This window comes from Perca flavescens, chromosome 17 (genome assembly GCF_004354835.1).
Source record: "Perca flavescens isolate YP-PL-M2 chromosome 17, PFLA_1.0, whole genome shotgun sequence".
Taxonomy (NCBI): Eukaryota; Metazoa; Chordata; class Actinopteri; order Perciformes; family Percidae; genus Perca; species Perca flavescens.
In genome coordinates, this window is record NC_041347.1 from 12,118,327 (window position 1) to 12,133,692 (window position 15,366).

The 15,366-nt window shown below is 44.1% G+C and overlaps 1 protein-coding gene across 1 annotated transcript in view; it reads right to left on the reverse strand.

Moving 5' to 3' along the window:
* Positions 1-8,126, reverse strand: part of disc1 (DISC1 scaffold protein) — a 46,061-nt gene extending 37,935 nt beyond the window's left edge. Inside the window, exons 1-3 of the mRNA XM_028603109.1 lie at positions 7,542-8,126; positions 915-1,828; positions 263-332 (exon numbers count right to left, since the gene is read on the reverse strand). Of these exons, the coding sequence (XP_028458910.1) occupies positions 263-332; positions 915-1,828; positions 7,542-7,677 (1,120 nt within the window). The 5' untranslated portion in view covers positions 7,678-8,126. The remainder of the gene's footprint in view (positions 1-262; positions 333-914; positions 1,829-7,541) is intronic.
* Between the last annotated feature and the right edge of the window lie 7,240 nt (positions 8,127-15,366).

A 15,366-nucleotide genomic window follows, 5' to 3' on the forward strand; every position in this document is an offset into this window, starting at 1 on the left:
CAGTCAGGAAACAAACAAAAAAAATGTCTTCTTGCAGCCTCACATGCTTTATCAAACATCTCAGTATGATCCACAACTAATTCATTTTGCAAGAAATCCAATAAAGGCAGCTGGGAGACTTCCCATAATCTTACCTCATTCTAAACGTCAAACTGAAGGCATAAAACATGTCCGAAACACAAGTTAGTTGAAAGTAAGCTCACTACAATCCACCCACAGCAGAAGCTGAAATGACCTACTTATTAAAGCAAGCTTAGTTCACCTGCGTCATAGTCGTCATCCAAAATGGCTTTCTGCTGGAGCCTCTGCAGCTTCAACATCATGGACTCAATCTGAGAAGGGAGACACAATAGACAGAAGACCGAACAGATAACCCAACAGTCCAGAGGGCAATGCTCTTTAAACAGACCAACAAAAAAAAAGTGTGGGTGCAATGACCATCATTTCAAAGTGAGACTGGGTCAGTGAAGTTTAAAAGCTCTTTATCATTATTAGGTGTCACTACTCTGACTGCATCTCATCAGCAATCTTTTTCATTGCATAAATACTTGGTAGTTTTACTTCTTCTGACCTCTAAATACATAAAAATGAAACAACCTGGGTAGATGAGACTTTCTGTAAGGAGTTGAATGTTGAAGCATACCGTGCAGTCTAGAGCTGCAGCAGACAGATAGCAGTTAGCAGAGCTACATATATGCTCATTTTATAGTTTTGGTAAAGTGTGTTTACCCTCAGCAAAACTTGCACACTGTAGTTTGCTCTTGTTCTTCTGATCTTGTCATTTCTCTTAATATGTCAAACTATTACTTTAAAAAGAACATGTTGATGTGATTTAGAGTCTTGACTCTGAGCCTGACCTTGGAATTGATTTAATAAACTCAATAATCCTCGCATCCGGAGCCAAACATGCCCACCTTAGTGTGAGTACGGTTGTTTTGGAGGCAGTCTTGCAGCACGCCCTCGTACTTCTTCACCAGGCTGTCCCAGCCTTGGTCCGATGCAGGCGTGGCGCTCTCGTAGCCCGAGGTGACAGAAGAGGCGGAGGCGGTGTCTGAGTCCACAGACAGTGAGGAGGTGATCTCTATGTCCAGAGATTGGGAGTCACAGTCAGGCAGGTCTGGCGTAACCTCCCTGCCTCCCCACAAACACTCCCGCCAAAACCGCCCACCTAATGACAGCTCCTCTCGCTCCGCCTGGCTGCTTAGGGTGGAGGAGGGCACCGATTGGACAGGAGTTGACTGTTTTAAGACATTGTGCTCAATGGATAAGGTTGCTGGTTTGGTTTGAGGTGAACTAGGTGCTTTAGTTGACTGGTTCAGTGGTTCTGGCCCCCGGGATGGTGTGGCAGTGGCTGCGTCCGTCCTCTGGCTGGAGTTGAGAGACTGTTGGATGAAACTGAAGCTGGAATTAAAGGAGTCCTCTGGTGAGGACCGGAGGGCCGGGCTTGGGCTTAACCTGAGTTCATTCTGGGGTGGAGAGGATGGACCCTGGTGGCTGGATGTACCATTAATGGCACTGTAGTCCACCTGGCGGGTAACAGAGCAGGGAAGATTCTTACTCTTCTGGAAGCTGCATGTGAGTTTATCAGGCTGCTGCTGATTCATTAAGGACACTTTGACAGGAGGTGTCCTCTGAGCGCTGGTTTCCTCGGTGATGTCAGTGTGACGTCCAGATTTTCCGTTCCTAATGCAAGGGGTCCTCCCTTCCTCCTCCTCCTCCTGGCCATGAGTAGTGCTCAGTAGTCTGGTCTGCTCTCCTCTCATGTACCCTGGTTTTCGGTGGAGCCTCTTACGAGCAGAGCCTCCAGCTGTCCCTGGTGCTCTGCCACCTGTCGATACAGAGATTAACCATTAAGCTGGACAACACGGTCATGAGGTAGATAAAGAGTAAGCTCATAGAACTGGCAGGATTAACTGTGCAATCATTGAGTACATCAGGAACTGTGCTGCTAAATGTGCCAATTGCGCAAGAATGTAAAACATCATAGTGTTAGTATTCTGAATGTGATATAACCAAACCAAAATGACTTTTCCCACACCTCTGCCCTTAAAGCTAGCATCGTTAACTGAATGAAAAACAACTAGTGCGGATGTCTGACATTTCCCAGAGTTCTGTCTGCACCAGCTGTTGGGAAATACCAAGGCCACACAGTCATTTGGAGTTAAGACACACCTCTCGGGGGAGGAGTGGACTACGTGAACAGTATTTCCTGAAGTTACATTTGAATTAAACCAGAGGTTCTCACACTGCCGGGCAGGCAATGCTGCAGGGGTGGAGTGCAAGTCAAGCTGAATGAATCGGACTCATGTTGGAACAAAAAACTAACTGCTGTGATGCCAGCAAGGATGTTAAGATTTAAGTGAGAAAGATCAATTTAGACAGCAAAATTTCATCATTTTTTGTGGCACGTTAGACACGTTTGGTTGGACAAATCTTTGATAGGGAACAAAAGAAAAGCATCAAGCAAACACATCACACAAAATCACTATGATTAAAGCTGCATTTGTTTTTTTGACTTGGGGCAATGTAAAAAGCTTTAAACACAACAGTGACAACAGGCCCTAAGGCCAGCAGCAACCCTCCAAGTGACGCGTTTCGCATCAAAGGAGTCACTTGGAGGTTATTCTGCTGGCCTGTGAGTAGGGAGATTTGGGGACTGGTAACATGGAGGGTAGTTTACCATAGTTCTTTTACACATACCAACATTATTATTAGGGGTGCACGATTCAGAAAATGTCACGATTCAATATCAATTTTTAGGCTCACGATTCGATTCAGAATCGAAAAAATTATTCTTGGTTAAAAACAATTATTCACAATTTGTAAATGTAGTTACTTTTCCCATGTGATTGCAGTAGGCATACAATTTAAAAGAAAAGAAACACAACAAATTAAATGTAGTTTGATATTACTTTATATGTCTTCATACAAAAATAAAAACTTTTGCAACTAAAAACTGCAAAGTGCCAAGCTTTGGCCAATTTTCAAATACATTTAATTCAAGTATACAATAAAACTGTTAAATAAAAAGAGCTTTTCGTTCAGAGTTGGGTGGGAGTTTAGAGCATTGAAAGAGTGTGTTGGTTGACTGGCATGTTAGGTACTTTAGGTTGTTCGTCCACGTCTTTAATGGGAATCTCTGGGTGATGGCGTACCATATGAGTTCTCAAGTTTGTGGTGTTTCCAAAATACTTAACTTTCGCTTTGCAAAACCTGAATATAGCACGATTCCTATCAAGTTCCGTCTTCCCCTCGAGGTTATAAAAGCCGAAATGTGCCCAAACTCTCGCCTTCAATGAGGATGGAGCAGGTTGAATAATTCTTCCTGTGAGGTTTGCCATTGTTTGCGCCGACTAAACTACTTCCGCTGCACTCGTTCTTCTTTGGATTATGACAAGAGTGCCCAGGCATCAGTGTGAATTCGACACAGTGCCATCCATGGGAATAGTATACACGCCATTACAAAATGGAAAAAGAAAATTTAGATTTTTGTAATTCTATGAATCGATTTTGAATCGGTAGAGCTTGAATCGTGATACGAATGTGAATCGATTTTTTTTGCACACCGCTAATTATTATGACACAAAGCTAGCTGAGTTTCGGCAAAGTATACAGTGGCTTTATCAGACCTTTTTGTTGCTTAAAAACAAGGTTGATGAGAGCAGTGAGAATCAACCAAAACAGTAAAGTTGCGGCACTAAAAACGTTAACAACCATTTACTGAAAGAACACTTTATAGACCTGAGAGGAACTACGGAGAACTGCAGACTGGTCATAATTCTGTTTGGGTTGGTGACTATTAGCAACTCCTCCTTTCACATATGTACATTTGATTCATTGTTAATTCTTTGGATAGTATTGATAAGTGCAGATTTAAATTCAAGATGGCAGATTTGTGATAAGGGAAGACAGGAAGACACTAGTCAAACTGATCAAGCAAACATTATTTAAAGTCGATCTATCGGGTTCACTGTCAACAAAGTGGCACAGTCCTTATCTTTTGTTTGGGAAATGTTTAACTTGCTTTTGCACAGCAGAAAGGTGTAAAGACAAATGCAGGCTGTGTTCTTAATAAGGTTACTGAATCTCCTAATATTGTTACTGGATTAAAAACATGTTATAGGTTTCCATAGGGGTGGGGGTCCCAGACAGAAATAGGTTGAAAACAACTGCAGATAGACACGGCCAACCCAAGCAAAGAGAAGTGATAAAACATCAGCGTAAACAGTATTTGTTCTGAAAGTGGAGCAGGGCGATAAAGACCAGTTTGTGTTCAGAGCTGGACACCTGCTGCAGCTCCACATGATTAGTACATATAATGTGTAGGATTCAGAGAGGGAGACAGGCTGAAATGTTGGGAATCAACAGCTCCTTTGTGTACAGCTGGGCTGCTCTCTCTTTCACTTCTGGCTCTCAATTTTCTCGTCCCACTCGCACACACACTCAAGACACACAGACACACACTGACACATAGACGTTTGTACGGAAAACACTGGGGGTATTCATACTAGTCATTGTAAAACCCTGTTACACTTCTTTCTTTCTTTTTAAAGCGTAATGACACAATTATACATTAGTAACAATCAAACACATCTGTACCAAGTAAGGAGATCAACTTGTATTATGGCGCTTTTCCATCACATGGTACCTACTCGCCTCGCCTCGACTCTACTCGCCTTTTTTGGTTTTCCATTACGAAAAAAAGTACCTGGTACCTGCTAACAGGTACTTTTTTTTAGTACCTCCTCAGTCGAGGTTCCAAACGAGCTGAGGCGAGCCGAGAAGGTGACGTGAAACCCTGCAGGCTGCTGATTGGTCGGAAAGAAGCGTCACTGATCACTGCATTGCTAGCGAGAGACGGCATTTTTAAATAGTTTAGCCAGCGGTGTTTTTTTGCTGCCGGAGACTCCACGCAGAGCTTTCTCCGTAGCATACAAGTGGCCTGATGGTTATACTGGTGCGCTGGTGTGTGCATGTGTGATGTGTGTGTGTCGAGTCGCCGTATGTGTGTGTGTGGGGAGCTAGTGAGCGAGGGAGAAGTGAGAGAGTGACGGCGATTATCTCCGCAGCGAGTAGCGACTCTAGAGTCATATATATGTGACCATGGTGGGAAATCTGGAGCAGTAAACGTTAACTATCTCTTTGATATCATGTTGTTTACGGAGACGGAGAACCAGGAAATGAGTCGGGGGAAATGCGACGCCACTAAGCCACGCCCACGGCAGTCGCTATGACGACCAGCCACGCTGAGGCGATATTAAAATCTGCAATGGATAACGGACGCACAGCGAGTCGAGGCGAGTAGAGTCGAGTAGAGTCGAGACGAGTCGAGCAGGTACCATGTAATGGAAAAACGCCATTAGTACTATTTATTTTCTACAATGGGAGCACATTTATTCAAATTCTGTGTCCAGCTGTATGTGAAGACAAGAATGGAGGGCATCAAACAAACCACGGCCGCTACAAAGCCCCCCTGCTCAGCCCCCCATTGACCTCCACTGATGTCACTCCTAAACCCTCTCATGTGACCGGAGAGACACAAAAACACACCACTTAAGGGAGAGTTGGGCTGTTAGACTGATTGGAAGGCAGGGTTTGGAGTGAGAGTAACATAGGAGTGTTCCCATTGTACCCGAGCTGTGTGTGTATGTGTGCGTCGAGTCTTCTGTCCACTGGGACCACCGCACTAAAAGCTCAGGTTACATACGGCTCCATTAGTGTGTCTTTGCAGACGTGGTCACTGTTCCATAACCAATTTAAGAAACCCAACACCCGTTTCGTAGGTACCAAACACATCAACCATCCACCATCTGGTGTGATCAAGATATAACATAGAGTCCGCTCCAGAGAGTCAAAGAGCTCCGCAGCCGAAAGGGGAAGGATAGAAAGTGTAGTGACTGTGTCCTCGTCATGCTTCGATTACACAAAGAGAGCTCTTCTCAGTAAAGGGGAAGGAAATGCCTCAGGGCCCATTGTGTGTGTGTGTGTGTGTGTGTGTGTGTGTGTGTGTTGGGGACATCTACATCTCGGGTGAAACCCGTTAAGAGGTATGTCATTTGCTGCTTCCTGCCAGGCTTTGTGCTAAAATAGTTTTTGACAGGAATTCCGGCAAATAAGCAAAAGGAGACCTAAAGTGGTTCAACACCACCGAGGGCCCACTGCAACAATAACAGCTTTCTCGCGGCAACTCGTTGCTTATGTTGAAGAACCGCTGCGCAAAGTGTGGGAAAACGAAGCATCTCAACCAGAAGAGGCTAGATTATTTACCTTTGGAGATTAAACAGGCCCTCCTCGGAGCCCTTAGGTTAAACACCACATCCCATTGGTTCGTGAAAGTGCTTCGGCCAAAGAGCAGAGGAATGCACGCGATCTCATGAAAACAAACATTTGAGGAACAAGCTCAGGACAGACACACACATAACAGCAGACCTGCATGTCAGCAGACTCCTGAGCAGCAGCACTGCTCGGTAGATGTGCAGCACCTCAAAACACTTGTGACCAACCACAGCAACAGAAATAGGGAAGTGAGAGTCTTTTGACTATAAATATAACAAATGGTTACTTAGATGTGAATCTATCAATCCATCTGGAAAATGACAGGAAACTTTGTATGACAATCCAGATTTAAATCTCTGCTCTATATATATATATATATATATATATATATATATATATATATATATATATATATATATATATATATATATATATATATATCTGTGTCAAGCTGGTTACATGTTTGACAGGGATATTTGTTCTACAAAATGAATAAAAAGTGCCACGTCTTGTTACTTTTAGAAGAAATTGTAAAGAATCAAACCCTAAGGTAGTAACCATGATTATAGAGAGTTTAAATGTGCCCAGATTTGAATGAAGACAAGTAATTATGGGCAGCCTGTCAGAAACAGAAATATAATGCGAGATAAGATAATATACAAGGGCGTGCCATCATATGTCCCCACGTTGTCTACATATTCAGAGGGGTGGTAAGTATTTAGTCACTTTGCACTCATCACATGTTAGGCAGCCTTTGGCCTCTGTGACCTGAATGATGCAGACAGTTCATATAACAGACTTAACTGAGGGTCAGTGTCAGTGTGGGGAACCAACTGAAGGACTCAAAAACACACCGATCCTCCTTCAGACCGACAAACACGGTTTATTCAGTGACACTTAACAGTAGCATCGCAGTGCAAATAGCAGCTTTTGTTTAGGATGAGTTTGTTGTTTTTTTGGACTGTTAATAGTAGCCTAGTGAATACAATATTTAGACCCACTCTATGCCCACTGCACATGTCTCATGTAAGGAGCCCTATACTGCTATTTGTTTGCTCTTTAGTTTATTCTCATAACCAGTGACTTACGCCTTCTTTTCTTTCCTAATTATTATACTTGTGATTAATCTCCTGATTAAAATTCAAACCAGCCTCCGTGATCATCACCATCATGGTCCTTTCTGCAGAACATCTACTGACGATTGTTGTGAGAAACGGCAGTTGATAGTTCAAAAAAAAAGAAAAGAATAGATGTATTTTTGTTACCTTCCATGACTTCGCAGTGGTGAAGCAGAGAGTTACTGTGACATCCCAGCCCCATCAGTCCAGCAAACATCTTTCCATCAACAACAAGCTGTCTGTGGTTCACAAGTCCGAGAATATCAGATCCCCGGCACTGCATGGAGTTACATCGACCATGTTTTAGAAGAAGTGGAGCCAAGCAATGGGACTGATCTCATTTCCGTTGTGGAAAAGTGAACTCAGGCTGTTATTTTTTTTTCCCCCACTTTGGAATGACGTGTGTAACCCGGCTTTTTACTCGCGCTGCTTTGTCCATAATAACCATTTACTTCAGATTCTTACATTTCTCTTCTGCGGCAAACAAGTGGGTCCAGTTGCGCACGAACAGGAGGTCTGGGGAGAAAAGATCTTCATGTCATGTTTCTTGTAGGAAAATGGAATGGAAATGGAAGAAAAAAACATCCCATGGCGTGCTGTGATGGCAGAAGTAGGCAATAGGCTACATGTAAATAGTGTCTCATCGATGAGTTGATCAGTAATCCGTTATGCGCTGCGTCGTGCGTCGTGTTGGAGCAGCGCGAGGAGCTCCTACGTGTTCAGGAATTTGACTCCAGCCTCCTTCAGCCCGCCTCATACAGTAACACGGCAGGCTGAGGCAGCCTATTGCAGCGGGGGACACACATCGTTGTTTGTATGTAGCTTGTACGCTTTATTTATTTTTGACCATAAGAACTGCAGCTGATTGAGGAAAAGAGCAATAACATGCTCATCTTACCAAGTCCAAGTCTGTTCAAGTCACATAAACAACAAGTTCAAATGCGCAAACGTAGGATGTAGTAGCCTATAATGAACATTATTTATATCATTATTGTGTTTTCAAAGTCTAAATGTAGGCCTATTAAAGGCTTTCGCATTTAAATTAAATAAACATTACGCTATTACAAATCTACCATTGGCTAAAAAATAGTTGTGATTTTTGAAGACTATGGCATTAGTTATGTTTTGTTATTTTGTTTTTCAAAGACAGCCATAATAAAAGTTGTTGCAATAAAATGACTCTTTATTGTAGATTTATTTTCACTGCATTTTCTCAATGGAATAATTTTATATAATATATTTGGACACGTTATGTCCCTGCACTGTTGACACTTTAAGAAAGACTATCCAAGTGTATTCTGGCCATTAAATATGTAGGCCAAGTAATTGTGTGCAAAAATGCATGTTATTTTTTGCATATTTTTAGACACCCCTAACATCCTGATGGAAATACAGAAGCCGTTCTTTGTTTATGCAGTGAGGGAATGAATGAGAAGAGACCCCACATAGAGCGGAGTCTTTTCATCCTCCTTCCCACACGTCCAAATGTTCCTTTCATTCAGCGTGGCTGGCTGATGGACAAGACTCGGTGATAAAGAGCTCAGTTCAGCCGACGCAACAGAGTGCAGCCTTTATACTTAGTTAGGCTACCCTGTAGAGAGTTAGGGCGCTGTGTGGCAGAAGGGATGACTTCCATTGCCACACATGTACTGTAGAGTGAGATCACCTGTCCAGTATTAAAGATTAAAAGCACTTCATGTCCTTTGGCAAAGAAATCCGCCAACTGCATGTCTTTGTCTTTTTGTTTAGGTTATTGAAAGTTTTTAAAACCTGAAAAACTACATCACAGTGGGCATTTTGATTTCAAGTTTGGAAATAAACTGGTATGGGATTTGAAAAAAAAAATGTAGTCCACAATAATTTCCCAGCCTTCATTCAACAAAAAAGGAAATTCAGAAAAATCCATTGGTTCCAAAAGAATTTAGTGAATTTTTATCACAACAGGCATTTTGACTTGTCTCACACAGGTGCAACTTATCAGGATGCTAATTGCTGCAACAAGTGTGCCATAGCAGGAAAAGCACAGGTTTAATTTATAACATTACATCAAAAACGACTGCATTCCATTTAGGTGAGCTAGTTTCAGGGGCCTGGTGTTGGGCATGCTGGCTCACTGGCAAAGCTTACTGGGGCTACGTTTACACGTGGCCGGCTATTTTCATAAACAGACATTTCACCCTCTGTTTTCAAAAATAGTTTTCAGAAAAGTGTTTGTTTACATGAACCCGTGTATATATGCTATCAAGAGCATGCCAAACCTGTAGGTGGCAAATCACCTTCACCTTCATCAGGTCCTGATGAATAAGAGAAATACAACGTTTCAACCGAAACGTTGTATTTCTCTTCTTGATAAAGTATTGCTTGCGTAATGGTCAGTGTGCGGGATTTTCTCTAAACTCTTTACATACAATAACAGAAGATGGAAATCATTTCAAAACACGTTTTAGCTATCTAAGATTGTTTGATTGCTAACGTTATCTCAAAAAGCCGTTAGCATCTTGTAGGCTAGGCCTACTTGTCGCAAAATGACGTATGCGCAACTCACATCTGCGCTTGACTCACGTCGGGCAGTGACAAGGGTTTTCCCTGGGTTTGTGGAAGACTTATGGACTTTTCTCACAGCAGCCATTTTGACTTGTCATAGTAGGAAAAGCACAGCTGAAATTGATAACCTTAACGATGGCTCAATTCCATCAAGTGTCCAGTAAGCTGTTTCAGGCCCCGTTTACGCAAAGGGAAGACGCAGATATTTTCCTGCAGTTTGGCCTCTCGTTTTCACGAAAACCCCGTTTTTAATCACAGAAAACGATTATTTCTAAAAACTCCGGCCAAAGTGGAGATTTTGGAAAACTTCGTTCGCACGTTTGCATGTAAACTGAGACAAACGGAGGTTTAGGCAGCCGAGAGAGAGAAAGAGGACGTGATTGGTTGCTGTTGTTGCTATCACTGCATGAAAAGTGGGATTTTCGTCAGCATGCGGCACTGTAGATTGTCGTGGATCTTCAGGTTTATGACTGCACACGGCAATTTACAGGCAACACCGAAAACTGCCGTAAATTGTCGGAAATTGACGTGGGCCTTGCTTGGCAGTTATCCCCCCATGACCCCCCCCTCCCTCTAATTCTAGGTGAGGCTTTCACATGTAAGTGAAAATGCTGTGAGCTATACAAATGCAAATCATGGTAGCAGCAGGGGGAGTTTTACCCCAGGTGACATTTTTCTAAAAGGTATTAACTTAATTTTAAGAAAATCTCTTAAAATAGATCAGACTCAGTATAGCCTAATTGTAGACTCTTCAATTTTAGCTTGAATTGATTTATTTAATGAAAGTATGCTAGATGAATTACTTTGTATGTCATTAGCAATGACCAATGTCATGTAAAAAAGATACACAAAATAATTTATTTCAACAATTAGTTTTAATCAGGCTTTGCCACAAAGGTAAAATGTACATTCCATGATTCATTCACAGTCTCCTCGAGCTCAACCACTGTGCATAGTGACATGACTACAGTCTTTGGTCTTGCTCATCCAACAGATTCTGGTGGAATGGAGACAGAGGCTCCACTGTACAGTTTTCTAATGGTGCTTTTCCATTACATGGTACCTACTCGCCTCGCCTTGACTCTACTCGACTCGCTGTGCGTCCGTTTTCCATTGCAGATTTTAGTATCGCCTCAGCGTGGCTGGTCGTCATAGCGACTGCCGTGGGCGTGGCTTAGTAGCTTGCTTTTCCCATTGACATATCCCCGACGCATTTCCTGGTTCTCCGTCTCCGTAAACAACATGATATCAAAGAGATAGTTAACGTTTACTGCTCCAGATTTCCCACCGTGGTCACATATATATGACTCTAGAGTCGCTACTCGCTTTGTTTCTCTCACATATATATGACTCTAGAGTCGCTACTCGCTGCGGAGATAATCGCCGTCACTCTCTCACTTCTTCCTCGCTCACTAGCTCCCCACACACACACATACGGCGACTCGACACACACACATCACACATGCACACACCAGCGCACCAGTATAACCATCAGGCCACTTGTATGCTACGGAGAAAGCTCTGCGTGGAGTCTCCGGCAGCAAAAAAACACCGCTGGCTAAACTATTTAAAAATGCCGTCTCTTGCTAGCAATGCAGTGATCAGTGACGCTTCTTTCCGACCAATCAGCAGCCTGCAGGGTTTCACGTCACCTTCTCAGCTCGCCTCAGCTCGCTTGGAACCTCGACTGAGGAGGTACTAAAAAAAAGTACCTGTTAGCAGGTACCAGGTACTTTTTTTCGTAATGGAAAACCAAAAAAGGCGAGTAGGTACCATGTAATGGAAAAGCACCATTAGAGAAGCCTTTCTGCTGACACCAGAACACTGTGCTTCACATAAAGCATATCAGCTTTGTCATTGCATGACAAGGTCCCAACCATTTGTCTTCTTAAAATACTGGCAAATTCAGCACCATATTCACATGTCCATGGCATATGAAGCTGTTGGCTCTGCTGAAATAATATAATCCAGACTTCAATTGTCCTATTATTAAGCTTTCCCAGTAATCCATTATAACTCACTGTCACTGTTCGCGCCCTGCTGGTTAATCTGCTCCACGGTCTCTCTCTATCATACTGCCCCGCCCCCTACCCCCGCCCTCACTGCTACCATTTGAAAAATAGCGGCAGGACTCGGGAGATGAGTCCGAGAGTTAGAGCAAAAACTTCCGAAATATGGGAATATTTCAGGCGAAATGGTAAAAGAGTTGTCTGTACACTCTGTCAAACTTCACTTGGAAACACACAGGAGTTGTTTGAGACGTTTGGAGCGTTTTTTTTCTCTCCTCCGGGGCTCCAAAGATGCGTCCACAGAAAAGAAGAAGACAACGTAAGTATTAATGAAGCGGCGAGCTAGTCTGTATTGTTTATTAACTCTTGATCGTACAATGACTGTCTTTGGATGTTAAAACAGGCTACTTAGACTTGGCAGTAATGTTTTAAATCCCACCAAGTTTAAACGCGAGCAGCACAGCTGTGGCTGCTTTCAGCGCCTTTCATTACAGAACTAAGCGGGTGATGTTGCTTTATAAAAGTATATTTTTTTTATCTCGTAATTTTCAGAAAGCAGTACGCCGTCTTCACAACTCTGAGACAAACTGTAGCAGGCGCTACGAACCGGAGCAAGGGTAAGATTTAAAGAATATGCTTTCATTGAATGAACTTCATTAATTCTTCTGTATAAGGACATAGATACGTATGTTAATAGATACTGATCTTAACCATAGTTTTTTTTTTTTTTTTTACAGACTAACCTCGCCTCATAACGAGGCCGTGACCTATATTTGCTCGGAGCTGTTTGCAAGTCCAGATTACATGACGCTGATAATGACGCCATTGTGTGTAAGTAATTTTTACTTTTTCATCTTTCCTTGTTTAATTTTACTGTGACTTATGTTTTTTATTCATACCACTCTCATTTAATTGTTTTCCAGCTGCCTGTAAGACATATTACGACACAGCACGCAGGAGCTTCAAGTAGAAACAACCAGATGTGGCATCGCGGGCAGAAGCTGTGAAGAGTTCAACTCGGAGTCGGTCGAGAAGAAAAGATGGTAAGATTAGATCCTTTTGGTTAATGTGAATATTTTTCAGGTGCATTCATAGATGTGTTGTGTCCATAAGCAGTGCATTGCGCAGTACTGATTGTCTTTATTGATTGATTTTTACAGCTGGTGGAAGCGAGACAGAGTGTGCTGGCTGCGGGTGAGGTGGCATTTGGAAGTGCGCCACATAGACATACAGGACAACGCACCACAGACGTCTGCACTATGGACCGAATTCAGACCGAATGCTACCGGTTACCTACAGCTCCGAGGCAGCCGCGGGTTAGATGTGGACAGTGCTGCTTCTCTTGAGCGTGGGATATTTATTGTGTGTGCTGTATGTCTCCGATGCTTTGTACATAGTTTTTTTTTTTTTTTTTTTCTGATTGCGTTTGTGTTTTGATCCCATGGGCCCACCACCTGTGGGAGGAACCATTGGGGTCGGGTGCGATGCCACATGGGTGGCAGTGAAGGTCAGGGGCCTCGACGGACCAGACCCGGGCGGCAGACGCTGGCTCTGGGGACGTGGAACGTCACCTCTCTGTGGGGGAAGGAGCCGGAACTGGTGCGGGAGGTGGAGCGCTACCGGTTAGATCTGGTGGGGCTTACCTCTACGCACAGTCTTGGTTCTGGAACCATACTCCTGGATAGGTAGTCAAACAACTACACAGTGGCAAAGCCCCGGGGATTGATGAGATCCGTCCAGAAATGCTCAAGGCTCTGGGTGTGGAGGGGCTGTCCTGGTTGACATGCCTTTTCAACATTGCGTGGAAGTCTGGGACGGTGCCAAAGGAGTGGCAGACTGGGGTGGTGGTTCCCCTTTTTAAAAAGGGGGACCAGAGGGTGTGTGCCAATTATAGGGGTATCACACTTCTCAGCCTCCCTGGTAAAGTCTACTCCAAGGTGCTGGAAAGGAGGGTTCGGCCGATAGTCGAACCTCGGGTTGAGGAGGAACAATGTGGATTCCGTCCTGGTCGTGGAACAACGGACCAGCTCTTCACTCTCGCAAGGATCCTGGAGGGAGCCTGGGAGTATGCCCAACCGGTCTACATGTGTTTTGTGGATTTGGAGAAGGCGTATGACCGGGTCCCCCGGGAGATACTGTGGGAGGTGCTGCGGGAGTATGGGGTGAGGGGGTCTCTTCTCAGGGCCATCCAATCTCTGTACAACCAAAGCGAGAGCTGTGTCCGGGTTCTCGGTAGTAAGTCGGACTCGTTTCAGGTGAGGGTTGGCCTCCGCCAGGGCTGCGCTTTGTCACCAATCCTGTTTGTAGTATTTATGGACAGGATATCGAGGCGTAGTCGGGGTGGGGAGGGGTTGCAGTTTGGTGGGCTGGGGATCTCATCGCTGCTCTTTGCAGATGATGTGGTCCTGATGGCATCATCGGCCTGCGACCTTCAGCACTCACTGGATCGGTTCGCAACCGAGTGTGAAGCGGTTGGGATGAGGATCAGCACCTCTAAATCTGAGGCCATGGTTCTCAGCAGGAAACCGATGGAATGGAATGCCTTCTCCAGGTAGGGAATGAGTCCTTACCCCAAGTGAAGGAGTTCAAGTACCTTGGGGTTGTGTTCGCGAGTGAGGGGACAATGGAGCGGGAGATTGGTCGGAGAATCGGGCGCAGCGGGTGCGGTATTGCATTCAATCTATCGCACCGTTAGGCGAAAAAGAGAGCTTAGCCAGAAGGCAAAGCTCTCGATCTACCGGTCAGTTTTCGTTCCTACCCTCGCCTATGGTCATGAAGGCTGGGTCATGACCGAAAGAACGAGATCCAGGGTACAAGCGGCTGAAATGGGTTTCCTCAGGAGGGTGGCTGGCGTCTCCCTTAGAGATAGGGTGAGAAGCTCAGTCATCCGTGAGGAGCTCGGAGTAGAGCCGCTGCTCCTTTGCGTCGAAAGGAGCCAGTTGAGGTGGTTCGGGCATCTGGTAAGGATGCCCCCTGGGCGCCTCCCTAGGGAGGTGTTCCAGGCACGTCCAGCTGGGAGGAGGCCTCGGGGAAGACCCAGGACTAGGTGGAGGGATTATATCTCCAACCTGGCCTGGGAACGCCTCGGGATCCCCCAGTCAGAGTTGGTTAATGTTGCTCGGGAAAGGGAAGTTTGGGGTCCCCTGCTGGAGCTGCTCCCCCCGCGACCCGACACCGGATAAGCGGACGAAGATGGATGGAGATGGATGGATGGCGTTTGTGTTTTGTGTCAATAAAGCTCTATCTTGATCTCATGACATGAATATACAACATAGCATATATGAAATAAATATATATAATACATACATACATACCTACATACATACATACATACACATATATATTATATATATATATATATATATATATATATATATATATATATATATATATATATATAAATATATAACATTTTATTA